Source organism: Anser cygnoides, chromosome 3, assembly GCF_040182565.1.
Source record: "Anser cygnoides isolate HZ-2024a breed goose chromosome 3, Taihu_goose_T2T_genome, whole genome shotgun sequence".
Taxonomy (NCBI): Eukaryota; Metazoa; Chordata; class Aves; order Anseriformes; family Anatidae; genus Anser; species Anser cygnoides.
In genome coordinates this window covers 68008748-68028431 of record NC_089875.1, presented here as the reverse complement: position 1 = coordinate 68028431, position 19684 = coordinate 68008748, and the positions used below count along the sequence as shown (strand labels likewise).

Sequence of the window (19684 nt, the reverse complement as noted above, 5' to 3'; positions counted from 1 at the left end):
TGTGAAGAGGTACTGTAAATTCTAGAGTGAAGCTATGCATGGTGAGAAGAAGGGTGCTTGGGCTGGAGGCAGCAGGACACTTAAGTGTGTTCTGATATAACAACATTGCTAACATTATATAACATTATATAACATTATATAACAAACATTGCTAACCAAAATATACTAATGTCCTAAAGCTAGTTGTCTTACTTGTCCAAACAGTACAGTATGTGTATATGGAGAAACATTTCAAGAGAAGAGGAATGTTATAAACTGAAAAAGAAAAATCAAACATATACTAATGAAGTTAACATAGAGATTTTAAATGAGTAGCTGAGGAAATATTGTGTATATAAATTCTTTTAATGAACTTCTGCTGTACAGAATGAATTTTCAGTTGTCCTGTAGCATGCATGTGTACCAGTCATCATTAAGGTGTGCAGACATTGTCAGAAACTACCTCTGAGGAAACATCATTTAGGGTTTTTAAGGATGTCAGATGACAGTCCCAGGGTGATAACAAAAGCCTTGAAAGTACAGGCACAGGACAACACAACAGAACCTCAGACTATAAACACAGCTATTTATTGATCAGTCTGAATGCAACCTGGTTTTGGAGCATAACAAAAAAAACAAAACTCACATTGTTTGGTTTATCTGTGCTGATTACAGGCATTAGAGATGCTGAGGTGTATCCTGGAGAGTGTTGAGGAAAACAGGAATCTCCTGCTGGAAGAAACTATATATTGTGGAAGATGGTAAAGCAAAGCAGAAATTTTGTTAGATCTTTTGCCAAGATTTTATATGGAGCATTCAGATAACTTAATCAGAAACAGAATTGTGTATCAGCCTGTGAATATTGACTATAACTTATTTTATAGGTGGAGGTGTCTTTAGACTGTGTTTGCAAGTCTGCAAGACAACTTGCTGGGCTCGCCGGCACCATACTTCAGAAGTGAATAAGCAGAACTGATCAGTCTGATATCTTGTACTGCACTAATATACATGCGAGTATCATCTTATCATTAAAGAAAATTCTAACAGTGAACACTTGAAAGAAATATTGGAAGGAACAAAACTGAAAACAACTTCTAGCATTTGCTGAAGAAGAAGGGTGGAGGGAGGGGGAGAGAGCAGACAAAATAAAGCTGCAGTATTAATTTATACAGATGTCTGGGAGTGATCACCAAAGTATTCTTACTGCTTTGTTCTTGGTGTGGTTTCCATAGGAGGTTGTGGGGGTGCCTTCCTTGCTGCTTTTGAAGTTTGAAATTGTAGCTTCATATGCAAAATGCCAAGTTCATATTTGGCAAAGGTTCAAACAGGCATTTTAAAGAAAAAACTAAAGCCTTTTATCTTTCAAATGATCTACTGGAAACTCAGCAGGGTTGAACCCATGTTGGAAACAGCATATGCCATGATGGAGCCCCTACCAAATTATGGCCTCACACAGCCTACAGCTCTGCACGCTCCTGCCTGGCTCCTGGAGACTAAGCAGAAAAAGAATGAGTAGAAATGCTACTTAAGTATGTATCTAAACTGCTAATATAATTTTAGGTCAGTCATTAGATATAAAGCTTACACCAGAGAACTCTGGCTTGCAATGAGTGAACTTATTCCTTAAACTACAGTTGATGAGCCTACTTCAGCCCTGCTGTTGTGGGCAAACAGCTTGAGGGGAACTGAAGCAATGCAAATGAGGACTGGTGTCAGGTGCACAAGCAGTATGAAAAGAGAGGTGAAGTTGAAAAATTACCTATAGGAAACACAGGAAGGGTGCTACCAGTGGCCTTAGACTGGTTGTGAAAAATGAGCCCTTAGAGTTTCTTTAGAAACATAATACATGTAGTGGTAGTAGCTAGTTTAAATTTGTTTTACTGACCTCTTTTGTCCATGGGCAGATAGACTGAGATTACACATAAAATTTAGGTATAATACTGTACAGATTTAGGAATTATGGAAGATTCAAGTGTAAATTTTAGAATTTTAGTAAGGTTTTGGCTGCAGCTTGCATCTTTTGATTAGAGCAAGGGCTTAAAATGGGGTTGGATTCAGTATGGAAATCTCCCTAGCTGAAATTTCAGAGCCTGAAGCATCTACTGAGTTAGATCAGAGATTAGCAGTGATTTTGACAATATCAAAGGCAAATTAACAAAAAGGTTCTTACATAGCTTGGTCCTAATTCCTTTGGTATTGTGGAAAATTGCCTTTATTGTAATATCACAATTGTAAAATAAAATACATTTCTCCTATTGGCATCAGACTAAGATGTGGAACAGAAACTCTTAAAAAAAGAGAATGAGAAAATGTTTCCTATCTGTCTCCATTTTTGTCTTTTTGTCCAGGCTGGACCTTGTTGGCTTACAGCCTGGGCTGCAAGTCTGTTTGATGTTGCAAGATGAGTACGTTCTTTGCTCCTGATGGGGTTTGCCAGCACTCCCAGAGCAGACAGGATGGGAGAATAGGAAGAGCTTGGTCTCAGGTAGGCCAAGCAGGGTTTTTAATACCTGCCTTGGGTTTATGCAAAACTCTTCATTCTAAGATGTTTCAAAAGAGATGCCTGAAGCTCAACACACTGTCAGTTTTATCAAAATGGTTCTGTCAAGAAACTGTGAGCTGCATAAACACAAGACAACATTGCACAGAAGGCACTGTTCTACAGTAGGGTGAGAGCTCTGTAGATTTCATATACCCCTTGAGGTTGATTTTTGTTGCAAGCGGATGATACTTTCATATCCATTGGAACTGCAAATTTAAATTCTGATTGTCTCTGTTGTGCTCTGATTATTTTATGAAGGGCCTTGCTTTCCAACTCCATGCTGGCATACTAATTTGATAGTTATTTCTTTTCTAATTTCTTAGTCTCAGACCTAATGTTTACACTCCCTCTAATTGTTTTTTATTATTACATTTACTGTTTTAAATTCTGGTTTCTCTCTGTACCTTAAGTAGCTTGCTGCCATTGCAGCATCTTTGCTACACCACTGTGCACACAGTGTTCACTGTCTGCATTTGCATAATGAGCTAATCTTTGTTGGCTGATTACTTTGTGGAAAGAATTGAACATTTAGCTGGTAATAATTGCAATCTATCAAACTGCACAGTCACCTCAGAAGTGATCACAGTATGTTTGCTGGAACTTCTGCTGAATTTTATGAGCTCTCACTCTCTATATTGATGTCTGACTAGAAACTTTACCTAACATTTAACTCTGTCAGAAGAAAACCTTGGATCTTAACAGGCCAGTTGTTCTGAAACTAATAAAAGCAAGAGATTTCTCAAAAAAAAAAAAATGTTAAAGGTAATGATGTATCTTAATACAATGTTAGTCTGAGACCAACAGAGATCTATGTACTTTTCCAAGGTGCTGTTTTAAATTATCTGCTCTGCCCTGATGTTCACCAAACTCATAATTTTAGTATTTTCTTTGCAAGCAGAACACCTAAAGCTTTAATTTCTTCAGCTAGATTGAATGGCTCTAAAGTTACATATTGACTTAACCATCACATCTAGCCTAAAATCATCAATCCGCCTTTTTGCAGACATGATTTATCAGGTTTTAGCATGGTTTTCTGTATTCACTAATGACACTGTTGAAGTCAAATTTAGGGGAAAAAAAAAAAAAAAGAAGAAGAAGAAGAAGAAAAAGCCACCAAAATCACCAATCCAATCTCAGTAAAATTATAATTTGGATTAAATAAGGAAAAGATATGTCAACATTGACCTCTACTACATGGCAGAGTGGCATATTTTTCTGAAGTGTTTAAGTGCATCAAAGTCCCTTGGACTTGATGAGCAGCACATTCTTTTTGTGACTTTGACTTTTTCGTAAACATAAACCACTGAGACTGTTAGTGGAGTTTAAGGAATTCTTCATACCTTCCTGAAATGTTCCGAAATTGCTCTAGAAACTGCTAGAACAAATACTAAGGAGGAGGCTCTTTCCTGAAGATTTTGCAGGAGCTAAGGTGGAGAGGGAGCAGTATTATTCTCCATGTTGTACAGTTGTGGATCCTTGGCACAGAGAGCTTGTGCCAATACCCATGAAGAGAGAAGCAGAACCAGGAATTAAACACAACTCTTTCTTGAGTCTCTGCTGGCAAAAGACCTTTGAAGACATATATGTAGACTTTCCCATATTGCTCATACATTATTTTTTTTAAAAGTAACTACTTCTCAGTTACTGTATTTAGAGCATTCACTTTGGAAAAACCTCCAGACAGATTTCTGTAGGAGCTCTCACAACTTTTAAGCAGTAACAGGCTGAGCAAAAACTTGTAAAACCTTGTGTAAGGAGTTAGTGACTGCAGTCAGGGAAGCTGGGGAAAGGCTAAACGTGGCTGATCCACAGCACACATTGTCTGACCCCACATCACCACGAGCTGACTGTATTGTCATTAACCTGGAATTTGCAATTAATGGTTTGGGTACTTTACAGCTACTGGTTCAAGAACACCCTTCTGCTTCAAGCTCACAGATTCTGTAAAATGAATTCCTGATCTTATAATGTTGCAGTCATTGCATAACTTGCTATCATTTCATTGTTGTTTTGTTTTGTTTTGTTTTTTTAAAGTGTGTTGGGTATAGAAGGACTCTAGGGATACATGCTGGCAACTGTGGCAGTAGCGGAGGAAAAGGACAGTTCAATCAGCAAGCTGAAGTCAAACTACATGGAAAAGAAAATCTACTGTGGATCTCAGCCAGGATTTTCCCAAAGGGTGCTGTGTTGTAGGTGCTGATCTAGCTTTCTTGGTTAGAAGAGGAGAGAACATTTGGCTTTTGCTAGTTTATTGCCTATTCATATCTTCTGAGGGATTCATTTGGAAGACACAATTCTGATTACTTACCTCTGCTGCTCTTCAAAGTCATGTCAAACTTGCTGCTTACAATCCATACCACAAAGTACATTAATGTATTTCTTCAGATCTTTCGAACTTCTTCTTTAATAGCTGAAATTTATAGAAGGAATATCTTTATGTAGGGGGAAAACAAACCATTCTATACTGGAGTCTTGATGGTTTCATTTTCTTTGCTCTAACAAAAGACAGTTTAACTGCACATGACACAAGTAGCTGTGAGGCGATTTTTCCATGTGTGCACACTATTACTCATCATACAGGTTCAGCTTGCAAGCCTGATGTCTCCCCTAGCACCTCAAAAGCAACTCCCACAAAATAAGCGGATGTCCTTCTGTTGTTTTGATGATAAAATACAGCTAGTGGAAGGGTCTGGAAAAAGTCAGGGTGGTGCAAGCACTGGTAGTATATAATATAGGAGCAGGGGGATTGTGGGAGGCAGCAGCTTCCCAGGTTGTTCTAGATGTGTGTAAGAGCATGTCCTTGGAGTTCTTTACTACTCTTTTCCTCCAAGGAGTGTTATATTTTAAGTAAATCCTTGTTATTTTGGGGGGTAGTGCTGATTGAAAGGGGAGGTGGGGCATGTGAAACATTTAAGAGGTTTTCCTCCTCTGAAAAGAATCTGGAAAATATTTGAGGAAAATTTCATATCAAAATGTTGCAGCGACCAGTTCCGTTATTATTCACAAAAGTGAATGAGACAGCAGCTTGCAGATGAAAGATGATGCTCTTCTCCTCAGCATAGCGTGTTAGTCCTGTACGATGTTGTCAGTAGCTGCTTCCAGCTCTGACCTCGTAGATGAAAAGCAGCTGGCACTATGAAGAACCACAGTGGCAGCCTGCAGCAGCACTGCAGAATAAACCCAGAGCAGTGGCTGTCGTGTGCTGTGCTGAGATTCCACCACTCCTGCACTGCAGGATGTTTTGGAAGCTTGAAGTCTGCTTGCTGCATGTTGAAGGCAATCATTCAGGCTATATAATTAATTTCTCTAAGGGAGAAAGCAATTTGGCTCCAAGTGTTTTGGCTGAAAACTCATTACATTTAATTTTCCTGGGAGTCTAAAAAAGTTGAGGTATCTAGAGGTCACGTTTTCCCCTCCTCTCCATGATCTTAGGAAAATGAACTTCCTAAGAGTATCTGAATGCCTCTGAAGTGATTTAAACAGATGGTCTAACTAGCTTCATGGGTATATAATTTCCCTCAGAAAGAATTCCTTGCCAAAGTTGTGTTTGTTCCAAACCTTGGTTTCCTATGTTCTAACAGGAAGCTTTTCTTTGTTGACATATAGCTGGAGAAAAATAACATCATAACTAAACACCACCCCAAATCAAAGTGAGGAATAAGTTCTTTTGGACCTGAAAGCTTACAGGCACAAAGTGGGTGAGTATACTGGGCTGTTCCTAACATGGGGTTTCACAAACCAAGAAGAGGTTAACCTGAGAAATACTTGTAATACACCTTCTGAGTCAAAATTGTGCTGCAGGAGGTAGTCTTGATAATTCCATAAACTGTACTTTATCTAAACAATCAAGAATTTGGAGGAGAGGGCAATTCAATTAGATGAATGCAGATATGACAAAATGGGCACAATTAGTTAAATGATTACATTCTCTGTGATTTTTTTTCATCGCATTTTCCTGCTTTGGTTGAACCTTTCATCTTCAGCTCTAGAGAACAGCTGACAAATGGATTTTGTTATTAGGCACTCCTTCCCCTTTCAATTCATGTTCATTTTACCAGCATGGTGAGACCCTCAGCCTCCAGGTTTTATTAGGAATATTGCTTTCTTACAGCAGTGACCTTACCTGCAGCTGTGATGCAGAGGGATGCTGCTGTGTATACGGATTGTTGTATTGGCTTATGAATGTCTGCATTAATATAAAGCAACATTTATAAAGCAGAGTGCATTTTAAAAGAAGCTAGTTCCCACAGCATGGATGAATGTGATACCATGATGGGCTCTGACTTAGAAACGGGAAATACCGAGAGCAGATAAAAGCTTTTGAGAGAATAAACATTGATTTCTTTCAAATGGTTAATTTACCTTGGAGGTTTTATTTTTGCTCTGTTCATTTCTTTAAAAATCTACCACAAAAATGCCTGCTTTCCCCATTCATCATTCTGAGGTAGTTTCATGTGTTCTCCCTGTCTCGTTCTGTTTCTGAGCGGGAAACCGACCTGATGAAATATTAGTCAAATGTCAGTGCCCGATTTAACCCCATCTAAACTAATTTTTCAAGTCATGCTGATACCTCCCTGTGCACCAGTGCATTTGTATGTTAAGCTTTAAAACTTTTTTCCTTTTTTTCCTGCTGAAACAGAATCAAACAACATCATGCTTTTTCAATTTACTGGTTGCTTGGTATTGGAGGAATAGAGGTGGTGTTTTTTTTTTCCTGTCAGTCTGCTCAGTATATGAAACTTTTTGAGCAGTTCTTGTTAGCTGAAGCACTAAAGCTGGTACCTCACTCACGATCTGAAAATAAAAGATTTGCTCTGTGTTAGCTTAGAATTTGATCAAAAGTGGAATCTGAAAGCACATGGTCTGTGTGTCCAGAAATAACATTTTAAATGATTGGATACTAGGTGCAATAAGCTAGCTTTGAAACAAGAATTATACCTTTTCTATTTAGGTGTAGCCAGTTAATAAATAAAATGCCAGAAGAGGTGTCATGAATATATTTCACTGATTTGCAGAAATGGTACAAATTTTGCAGCTCTCCAAATGACTTCCTTACAGGGAATAAATGCTAGTTGCTTCTTCTGACACTAATGTAATGATGTTATATTTTAAACAAGTTTTGATTTTCCATCTGCTCAGCTACTTAAAATTGTATCTACAGTTCTACTCCAATGTGGTATATATTGTAATTTGACATGGGAAATTTGCTCCATCATTACCACCTACTGTTAAATTCTTATTTATTTATTTATTGCTGTTCTACCCCAGATATATGTCCAATTCAGACTCCTTTTGTTGTTGTTATTTACCTAAAATACATCAAAGATAACTGGAAAATATCATATCCCATTTAATAATAAATGAATGCAATTTAAAAAATACATATTCTAGAAATAAAACTAAGAAAAACAGGCTGTGGAACTTGGAACAAATTACATATTTTAGTATGGCCTGTGTTCTAGAGCAGCACATATCTCAAAATACCAGATCTTGACTGTTAATATCGATCTGATGATTTACTACCTTAAAAGAAAACCTGTTCTAGTGGACAGTTAACGTCCTTGTACAAATAACTATCCCTACACAGGTGCCAGGCCCTCATACCCATGTCATGGGGCTCCGGCTGGTCCAGCTTGGAGCTCACTGCTCCCATGCAGCACTCGCACTCTCCCCTTGTCCCTCCATCCACAACTCCCCCAGACACACCGCACGGCCACCGCCTGGTGGCTGGTGGCAGCCAACCCCACTCGCTGCAGCAGCCAGCACTGCGGGCCAGGGTGCCTTTCCCCAGCCCAACTCCGGCAGCTGGCGCTGAGGTTTGCTCACCCACATCCAGGTCTCGCCAGGAGTTGGCACTAAGGAGGGTGCAAACACACAGATAGTCAGGAAAAGATTTAATGAGAAATAGAAGATAGGACAGACTGTGGTGACCAGGCGCAGGGCTTGGCCAGACAAACATACACATAGCCAGCCCTTTCCTACCTATCCCCCTACCTCTTTTCCTTCTGCTCCTGTTTTCCTTACATGTCCCCATTGGTGTGCAGAGCTCTGCAGTTTCTCCACCCTACCAGTCTGCCTCCCTGGCTCACAAGCGTACCAGCTGTGAAGTCCACGTTGCTTTTCCTGGAAGTGACACCCGCTGCTTGATAGCTCCTCAGCTAGTGTGACCAGGAGGTTTGTTCCTTGTCCTTGTCTCCATTTGTGCTTCGTCAGGTCTGTGTCTCAGCATTTTGCTTGTAGTTCCCCCTTCTTTACTTTTCATCCTCATAGGACCCTAACTTTTCATCCTGATAGGACCCTAAGTTTATGGCATTTACTTAAGTACATCTTGTAGCTCTTTTCTCAACCTTCTGAGTTTTACACATGCTTCCTGGAAGTTTAGGGAATGGAACAGGAATATTTCTTTAATAGTTCCTGATGTTATAAATAGAGAAGATAGTCTCTTTATTCACAAATTAGGATTCCTTTCTTAGTCACAACTCTTCTCTTCTTCACAACAAATTTCTCTGTTGCAACAGTATGGGATTCTTTGTGGATAGCAAACTTGTCCTTGTCCCTGCCTTTCGCAACAAAGTCCTTCATGTTTAAACACGGTGCTAACCCTGGTTGAGATATATGGTCTGGCAGTTGGCTATATTAAAAATCATGTGTCCTAATTAGCCTGCTTCACCAACTGACCCAGATAAATCTCTGTGATTTACTTGTCTCGGTCTTTATTTACCACTCCATCAGTTTTCGGGTCATCTGGAAGTGTTCTGAAAGCAGGTGTTAACATTTCTCCCAAATCCCTGGGTATGTTGCATTTCCTGCCAGTGGTGCGAGTCCTGCTACATGTCCTTGCTCTGGGCAGGTGGATAAGGATAAGCCCGTTTCCTTAGGCGCTGTCGCTTGATATAACTGCTCTCAGTGGTTGTTTTTTAGTAATGATGTCCAATAACACGTCTTGCTGGAAGACGCCCTGACGGTCTTCCCCAGGAGCTGCTGCTCTAACTCGCTAGTGAGTGAAGGACCTGCTGTAATCTGAGTCTGATGTTAACCAAAGTCAGCTTCTTTTGAAATCAGTGGAATATCGCTGTGGATTAGCTGGACAGTACTTTGAGACAACACAAAATGGTTTAGAGGATCTGCGACTGTTTCTCTGTTGACCTAGTGGCTGTTTGAGTTGGACATCTTAAAACAATGAAAAACAATTTAGAGTATAACTGTCTTAACTTTGATCTAGTGTTTTTTTCCTACTAAATGTAAAGGATTTTTTTTTCTATTTGCTTTCAGCTCTGGTATTCCTTTTGTTGCATGAACACAATATACGGTAATGAGGAAGCTAACTGCTTCCACCTGCAGATCTGTCATTTGAACGAAAACAAGTAAACATTACTTGCATTTTGGTAGATGATAGATACACAAAGTTTTCAGAAGTAAAATAACTTGGCAAAAGGCAACATGGCAGACATGACCAGATGAAAATTATTTCTGTATATTACTGGTTTCATCCCAAATAGCTGAGTCGTGCTGCAGAGGCTGCTAAAGGAGGTGGTCTGGAAACACCTTGTCTTAGGGATAATATAGATGTTTCCAATCAGGTTAGTGTGATGAGAGAGACAGGTGGAGGCAACAGTGGTTTGGTAGCTCTGTGCAGTAGGAAAGTGGGTCAGGACTGCATAGCTGGGGGATGTGTCTACTTACAATTGCTTTCTCAACTTATTCAAGTTGGGGTTTTATTTAGTGTTTCCTGTGCTTCTTTGTTTAGTTGTTTGTGTGTTTTTTTGTTGTTGGTAATGTTTGTGTTGTATTCCTCTGTGTCCCCCCATTCCCCCTCCCCCCCTTATGTTTCCTTTAAACCATGTTTAATTACACTTGTTAGATATAAGCAAGGAAAAACTTCTTATCCTTCAGTGCTTAGACTGGGGGCATGTTGGGGACTGGGTACAATGAAAGCTGAAAATTCTTAGAGAGAAAAAGACTGAGAGAAATAAGTATGATCGAGATGGAAAGCAGAGAAAAGGAAACTGGAAATATAGAGAGATAGATTTAGAGGTAGACAGAAAATGCCTACGTCTTAGTACTGGCTGTTTATTTTATAGTTTTCCTATGCTTAATTATTTCCCTGAAAGAAATGGGGAGTTGAGTGAAGGAAGAAACTTATATGTAAGCCAGCAAGGCTGGGTGAGGGAGCCTTCAAACCAGAGGTAATATGGCATGTCAGCATGTCTTCAGATATCTCTTGCTTAAATGGTCATTTGTTTTTAGACTGCCCTTGATCCAAAGAAGATGCCAGTGGTTTCCCTGACTACCATCGCTTCAAACTCTGTTTCAGTCTCCTAGTACTGTGTGCCGATGTTCCCCTTCTGTTATAAGGGCATAATGGAATTTTATGTTATTATCAGGTACTAATATTTAGTATTTACATTTTCATGCATTAAATGTTTTACAAATACTGTAATGTACCATCCCAGCTCCTACATGGACTGTATGCTATTGTAAGCTGTTTTGCAGATGGGGAAACTGCAGCTGATTTAATTGCTGGAGGCAATGTAAAAAGTGCTTTTGCCTGAGTAATTGGGTGCTCAGGGTGTTGGCTTTATATTAGCATTCGACTCTTCTTTCTGATTATTGTGTACTGTACTTCTTTGCATTGATGTGATGCAATATTGATGAAACTCATTGGTATTAAGGGTCAGCTCTGCAGTACCTCTCTCTTTCTTAGGGGATAAGGAATATAAAGCGGCAGCTATTTAGCTGTTAAGAGTCCCTGGGTTACCCAAATGCATAGTACAGGAGCTAATTTTCTGGACAAATATCTGCTGCTGATAAAGGAATTGATAGCTTTATAATATACCTTAATAACTATCAAAAATCTCCTTAAAAATGTGTAGAATTTCTAAAACCACATATATGTATGTTTCCTAGTGCTTATTCACAGTCTGGTTGTTTGTCATTTGGTTGCTTAGGGAATTAAGCCAACACAGTTGTCTTATTTTTTAAAAAGATAAATTTTTAAAAAGAGACTGTTATTAAGGTTAAAAGAACAGATTTTATGTGAGTCTTAACATTCTTTGACCCTGGTGTCAGGCAAAAACTTGTTGTCATAATTCTTTCCTCATACTTGCCAGCCTCTTTTATCAATGTAAGTAAGCCAACACAGTTCACAGCAGTCCAAAAATATTTAAAACATTATTTTTTTTTTGTGGATAGGAAAAAAGTTAAACCCATGAACTTATGAAATGCACAGTCAGGAAAATAGAAATTAGTGGCAAAACCTTTGTCAGTAGTGCTCACTCTCAGGTTACATATAATTACAGAAATTCACTGCAGGTTCTAATGTAGTTTTATAATTTGAATGTGTATGTGCTCACACATTCATTTTATCCAGTGAAGTTATTTTTCAAGAATTTCACAGTAGCATTTAGTTTAACTCACAGTAAAGTGTGGAATGAAATTGGTAAGTCTAAATGCAACACTTGTCATTTCTGTTGGTGTTTTAAAAATATATGTTTTATTATATCTGAATTCTAATCAAAATACTTTTGAAAATCCAAACATTCTGTAAAGAGAATGTTATTGCAAGTGTCGATAAAATATCAAAATTTCCTTTGTTCTTTAACTGAATAAAGAACTTCTTAATGCTTAACTCTATGCAACATCACCTGGTAAACATAACTTGCATGCATTTGGGGAGTTTATCCTGCTTAATTATTAAAGTAGCTACAGCAGACAGTTGACCAATTATGCTGGCTCTCTATACTTCACCCAACAAAGACTTACTCTTATAAGAATAGAGCTGATAAGTAACTTTTTGCTAGAGAAGCTGAATCTTGTTTCATTTGATAAAGAAGGAATGTCATTGAAAATATCAAGGTACTGAACATCTGATATTGTAAGATACAGAACTTTCTAGGTGAAGTAATTACAAAAAAACAAAAATCTCTTTAAAGGTAGCTGTAAGAACAGGCTATTTCACCCTGGATTGAAGTAGTGCAACAATTATTTTGGCTGAAACTAGACTGAAATCTGAAGAAATTTCTTACCTGATAAGAAAAAGATACATTCAGTATTTGGGGATAGGAGGGTGTATACCGATGAAGCCCTCAAAGCAAAATCTCCACTAAAGCCATTAGTTGGTTTATTCCATTAAGTCAACTTTCATCTAAGACTTGCCTACTGACTGTGACACTTCTGAAAGCAGACTGCTTCCCACCTCTAACCAGGAAGATAAAATGATAGTCATTGCCTAATCAACTGCTTGGGAGCCAACTCGTCACACAGGAATAAGATTCCTTAGTGAATTTATTCAGAGTAGTTATGCACCAGTTTTAGAACCTATCCAGAGGCCTTTAGGCCTTTTTATGTACAGCTGTGATATAAAATTATTAATAGACAATCTAGAAAATGTCATCTAGTTGTATTCTAGGACACTTTTAGAAAAGATGGGTGCCCTGCACCAGTGCAAAAGAGTATCCAAATGTTCTGAAGTGAACATAGCCTTTAAAACCAGTTCTACAGCTACTGCAGAGTGTCCTGAATCCCAGCGTGACTCCTGAACACTTGGTTTGATGACAGCTGGCTCTATTATGATAGTTCTCACCTTCTTCTTCTTCCTTTCGTCTCCCAAGGTATATCAGATACCAGATTTGGACACTCCAGAAGCCATTATAGTAGAAATTTCCTCAACAGAACAGCCTTTCTTTACCTGCTTCTTCCCAACCGCCACCAATGTGAAGATGCCCTATATCAGATATTACCCTTGAAAAACCCCAGAAAGAGAAAAATGCGATGTAGAAAGTGGCACTACATATTAGCCTAAGAGAGTTGATATAGAGTGGTATGAAATACTGCTGGTATTTACAAAGCATAATGCCTAAAGCAGAGTGAATTGTCAGACCACCAGATTTGTGAAATAATTGCAAAACACAAACCCAGCCTTCAGAACAAAGTCATAGATGATCAGATGTCACAGATGATAAACTACCTCGGCAGATGAACAGGTGTTTTAGCAACATCACTACTATTACTGAAGAAAGCACAGATGAAAAACCCTTAACAGAGGAGCCCACCAAAATACAGAACTGAGCAAGTAAAATTCTTGCAAAGTGAAAAGAACAAGCAATTTCCAAATACTGTGGAGGGTGTGAGGCAAGACAGGAGAGGAAGCTTCAGCTTGGCAGGTGATTGCTAGGATGTGCTTTATTCACTTTTTCACTGGTAGAGGGAGTAAGAAGAGAAATGAGACATAAAATAATATCTACAGTGACCACTACGGTTAGTATTAAGTATTTGCAAAGAAGCTTGCTCTGTCTTGCATATTTTTTTTCTTCCCTGGATTAGATATCTATTTAACAGTTATATAACGTAATATAGAAAAGAAAGCTGTTAGAATGTTCACTCAGCTGCCCACTGACATCTAAAATCTATCCTAGAGCAAACGGGATACAGTGCTCTTCAAGAAAACGTTTCCTCTGAAACTGAATTTCAATCAACTTCAACAACTTTATAAACTTTTACCTACATTGCACCAGTGTTAGAAAACACAGCTTTAATTCTAGCAGCCTTAATTCTTGCATTTCACTGATGATGAAAGGGAAGTGTAGATGAAACTTTATATCAGTGTTTCCCTGTTTGAATGAAATCAAAATCTTTAAAGATGATTATTTTCAGAGATATGAAAAGCAGGCTACTTAGGGACTTCTCATTCATTTATGCATACCAGAATTATATGTTACAAATAAATCATTTTATGTCTTAAAACATCTATTAAAAAAAAAAGGGAATATCAGTCTTGTTTCATTGCATCCATTTGATCACTCTTTTCTCAACCTTATCCACAAAGTCAGAACGGCTGTGTACAGAGAATTTATTTTTCATTTGTTCAGTTCTCATGCATATGAATACATACTAACAGTTGCTTCTAAGAAAAATCACTTTGTCAGACCCTTACAATATATGAAGTTTTTAGGACTGTGCTACAAGGATATGACAATAATGAATTGATTTGGAAGCAGGTTCTAGGCATTTTAAGACACTTCCAACAATCTACAGGTGATTTCTGAAGCGGCTTTCTCTCAAATAAAAATGAGGCTATGCATATAGCCTGTCTGGGAAAATGTGATTACTGTAAGTCATCCAATTTAAATGAAGTCCTTTTGCAAAAACTATATTCTGAAAAACCTCCTTATTTATTTTACAGTATATACATTTACACAGCCTGACTTATATTAGTGCAGATTGATGTATCAAATAATCAGTATTCTTTTAAAGAATGTAACAAAACTGGGAAAAGTCTATCTTGCTTGATCTATGTATTATGTACTCTGATGTTCTTCATGTCTTTCAGCAGCGCTGGTCTGTAGATCAGCTCCAGGCTTTCCATGTATTCTAGATAATCACTCACTCGAAATCCATGGAGTGCTTCTTCCTGCACAAATACACACAGAGAACATTTATTAGATAAGAAAAAAGATGCATGACTCAAATGTAATGAATTCCAGGCTGCCGAACAGAGTTAGTTTTGTTCTGCTTGCCATGGCTTGAGTACTTAAAGTACACATATGTTAATATATTTAGAAATAAATAATCAGCATATCGGTTCCAGACGGTACTTCCAGTAATTCCTTAACTCTTGGTAACAAATAGTTTTTTCACACAGGAGTTGTTCATCTTTTTTGGAAAAATAATCATTTTTGGAAAGTATGACATATGAAGATTTTGAATGAAAATAAATTATGAATAAATGAATAAATCATGAATAAATATGAAATAGATAATGAAAATAATGAAAATAAAGTGAGCTTTAAAAAGGCAACATCAGGTACTGAAATATTCTTTTAAAGAAAAAGGCATAACATCATCTTAATTCACAGCAAAGTTGTCTCCAACTTCTTTCTTTATGTGCAAATGAAAGTATGTTTATATACTAAGAAAAATATTTGTTTTTAATTTTACCAGTTAGATGTAACTACTCATTAGATAATAGCAACAAAGGTGTATTGCTATCAGATCATCATTTTTTCATGAAATATAATGCAGGTTAGAAGCTTGAAAACAAATTACTATCAGTTCTTTGAAGGAAAACAGGCAGCAGGACTTCTTCATATAGCAAGTGACCACTGCTAGTATGAAGTTGAAGATGTGACATTACTTAAGAAAATATAAAATGAATACTCAAAGTTTTTTTTATTATTATTTTTTCTTGTTTTTTAAACTTGGATTATGTTCTTAGAATAGTTTAGCCTTCTATTTTTGAGCGAATTGCTCCATTACAACAATTAATATTTATGAATGCTGTGCTAAGAAATTACAGGCTAAAACTCAAACCTAAATTTTCGTATTTCAACAAAAGGGTAACTCACCAACACCTTCGCAAGTGTTAAACCCAGGTAACCCTACATGAAGCCTATATTACAGATGAAATTGAATAAAATGACAGAGTGATTTTTTCTTTTTTAGCTAAATTAAGAGCTATCAAAAGCAAGATTACAGTGAAAGTATGTCATTAACTCTTCTTTTTCTGCAGTGCTCTCAATGAATTGTAAATACTCCAGTAATGCATTAATATGCAGTATTTCTTACTAATACAACAGTACCATGACAAATCTCTAGTCTGTTTATAGTACGGGTGACAACATACAAATTCTCTTATACAATTTACATCAACTGTTGTGATTGATGCCATCAAAAGTAAGTAGTTTTTAAGTTATATTGACCAAAACCAGGTCAAACAAGCTGATGTACTCATTAGACTGTATACCAAACATTTTTAAGAACAATGACTAAGCTAACATATTGTTCATATTTAGAATAGTTCAGTTGGAAGGGACCTATGCAGATCATCAGCTCCAACTGCCTGACCACTTCAGGGATAACCAAAAGTTAGCACAATACTAAGGGCATTGTCCTCATGCCTCTTGAACACTGACAGGCATAGGGCATCAACCACTTCCCTGGGGAGTCTGTCCCATTGCCTGACCACCCTCTGGTGCAGAACCTTTCCCTAACACCCAGCCTGACCCTCCCCTGTCCCAGCTCCATGCCGTTCCCTCGGGTCCTCTCGCTGTCCCCAGAGAGCAGAGCTCAGCGCCTGCCCCTCCGCTCCCCTCGTGAGGGAGCTGCAGGCCGCCATGAGGCCTCCCCTCAGCCTGCTCTGCTCTGGGCTGAACAAACCAAGGGGCCTCAGCCGCTCCTCACATGTCTTGCCCTCCAGACCCTTCATCATCTTCGTAACCCTCCTATGGACACACTCTAACACTTTTATGTCCTTTTTATCCTGTGGTGCCCAAAACTGCACACAGTGCTTGAGGTGAGGCCGCACCAACGCAGAGCAGAACAAGACAATCCCTTCCCTCGACTGGCTAGACATGCTGTGCCTAATGCACCCAGGATATGGATGGCCCTGTTGGCTGTGACAGCACACTGGTGACTCATATTCAACTTGCCATTGACCAGAAATCCCATATAGGATCACAAAAGAAAAATAAACAAAACTGCACACATACTCACTCTGGAAGTTGAAATAACCCGAAGGATGAATATTATTGTATCAGAAGAATTGCACAAACAACTTTCAAAATCCAGAGCTGCCACAAATTTAACAAATTCATTGAATTAGAAGTCTACCATTGTCAAATGGATGTAGTTATATCCAAAATAACCATAATTAAACCAGAGATCAAAGTCACTGATTTTGCAATGACTTGCTGTTAACTGATGACTTCATTTTAATGTAAAGCTTAGGTGGTATCAAATATATTATGTCAAGATCTTGCCAAAGGAATATGTATCAGTCTCATCCCGACTTACTTATATATACTCAGCACAATAGAAAGAAAGACAAACAACAAATCTTAGATTCCAAGTTGAGTTCACCGTTTTTTCCCGATTGCTGTGCTTTTGCTTTAGTATACTGGCAGGATGCAGTTGTCTATTATCTAAGAAAGGCTGATTGTATAGTAATTGGCATGTGTTCAGAATAACAAAGATCACTGAGCTTTGTGCCACATCTCTTCAGGCTTCAGAAGGAGACCACTGCGTAAACCCAACCTTCTGAAGAATATGTACTTTAATGAGATCAGGGCCACATATACGGAATTGAATCAAATGCCCTAGTGACTTAATGCGGCTATTTAAGTTGCTTACAAGGAGAGGTGATCAGGACAATATGCAGGAAAACCATTCTCTGGAAAATACTAAACCACAATTTCCTGCCAGGAAGAAAATAAAATTAGTGTTATTTCACTCAGTTAAAATCAATAGGTGAAATTCAGTAAGTGCTTAAGATTAAGTAGTATATTAATTTTCAGTATAGAGAGTTTTGCTTCCCTTCAGCAATTGAAAAAAAAATTCAAAAAGAAACCCTTACTTTAAGAAAAACCTGAAGATCTTGGGCTTCAGTATGCTTCAGGATGTCTTGCTGTAGGTGTCTGAACACAGAAATACACGTATATACCTGATAATCAGGACCAAGGAAAATACATGTAGCAATGTAATGACAGATCTCACTCCAGTCCATATAATTCCAGAAACACTGAGTTATCCATTGCAGACAAATCTAGGTGAGAATAAAATTATAATTAAATTGCTGTAGATATTCAGTCTTAATTTATCAGTATTATCTCCTAATTTTTCTGTACTAATGCCCTTTTCCTATAACATTACCCTACTTACAAAAATAAAAGGGATAAAAGTACAAAAGAGGCCAAGAATCACTTTTTCTTCCCCAAAAGAACACAGCTTCGAAATAGTTTCACTGAGTTATGCTACATCTCACACCCTGCTTCTGTTTATATCATATCTGTTCATATCATTGTACCTGAATATATGACAACTGTTGAGATTGAGGCATTAAACTTCAAGTCCAGTGAAATACAAGGTGATTTTTCTTTTCTTTCCTTTTTTTTTTTTTTTAATGTGGTCGAGAGAGTAATGAGGGTGATGAAGGTGTGTGCAATATAGGTTTTCCTTTAAATTGAAGTGTTTTTTGCCTTATAAATGAATGTTAGGCCCTTCCTTAAGATACCTTTTCATTTAATGAAGTGGGGATGGAACACATTTAGAAATTCCTTTTTCCAGTTCTAAATCAGATTGTATTACAATGTGTACAGCACATTTCGTTTAGTTCTAGACCACAAATCTGTTAATCACTCCTTGAAGTATTTAAAAATATGCAGCAGCAAAAGTACCAAGATTCCAATCAGATGAAAAAAGCCATACTCTAGGCATTACATCGATATCTACTTTCAGGTATTTATTGATGCACATTGGCACTTAAATACATTAGAGTTGTTTTCACCACTCAGGGTTTGTTTTTAACCTCCACTAAAACAGCAAAATCACAGATAGCAGATACAGTGGCACCCACCAATAGCACTTCAGTAACATGCTCAATGAAAAAAACAAATTTGTTAGCAGTTTAGAATTATAACTAGTTTATTACAAATTGAATGCAAACAATGAAAAAAAGTACAGAATAAGTTCCCAAAGAATAGTCAAGAAAGGAATGACCATCCCCACGTTTTCCAATGCCAGAACAGGAATCTTATTATAGGCACCTCATTATTCCTATGTTGAGATAAAATCCCTTATTTGTTACTCTTCTCAAAAACCAAATCCTAAACTGACTATTTAAAGTTGTCATCTGCCCCCTCTTACGCTGCAAATCTTGGCAAAAGGGACTTTTAAAGGCATAAGATGAAACATTTTTCTTGCCTTGGAACAGAAGTAAGCTCTCTTACTGCAGTGAGATATCCTATGCATTGGCATGAAGCTGTTTATGCTGAATTCATCATGACTGTAGTCTTTATAAGCAACATTCTGTACATAGAATTCGGTATTTCCAAAGCACTGTAGTAAGTACGTAAAATAAAAACTAACTAAATAAAAACTAACTAGAGAATATTCTTCTCTAGTAACATTTCATTATTATAAGTTTTTGTTTTGTTTTATCTTTTTTACCTGATTGTAATAGTTATGGTAGTCCTTAAAAAGTATTTTTTGTTCTGATATCAACTGAACTGCTTTCTGTTACATACCTGTCCCAAATTTCTCATTTCCTCCCCATGGAAAACATTGAAAATTATTCTGGGGAATAATATACTCTAATTTTTTTAATGATAAATCTGAGTTTTTAGTATCTCACTTTTATCAGATTTTCTGCATGAACTTGTAATGGAAGAT

At 37.6% G+C, this 19684-nt stretch overlaps 1 protein-coding gene across 13 annotated transcripts in view; it reads right to left on the bottom strand.

Moving 5' to 3' along the window:
- Positions 1–11628: 11628 nt before the first annotated feature.
- The window catches only part of TBC1D32 (TBC1 domain family member 32), an 89533-nt gene continuing 81477 nt past the window's right edge, over positions 11629–19684 (bottom strand). For 6 of the 13 annotated variants that reach the window (XM_048065529.2, XM_013175382.3, XM_066994357.1 and 3 more), the window contains exons 33-34: positions 17871–18059; positions 11631–14930 (exon numbers count right to left, since the gene is read on the bottom strand). In XM_048065529.2, the coding sequence (XP_047921486.2) occupies positions 14811–14930; positions 17871–18059 (309 nt within the window). In that variant the 3' untranslated portion in view covers positions 11631–14810. Of the gene's footprint in view, positions 14931–17870; positions 18060–19684 lie in introns of those variants that run through there. The other 7 variants (XM_048065532.2, XM_013175387.3, XM_048065531.2 and 4 more) reach the window with 4 other exon arrangements.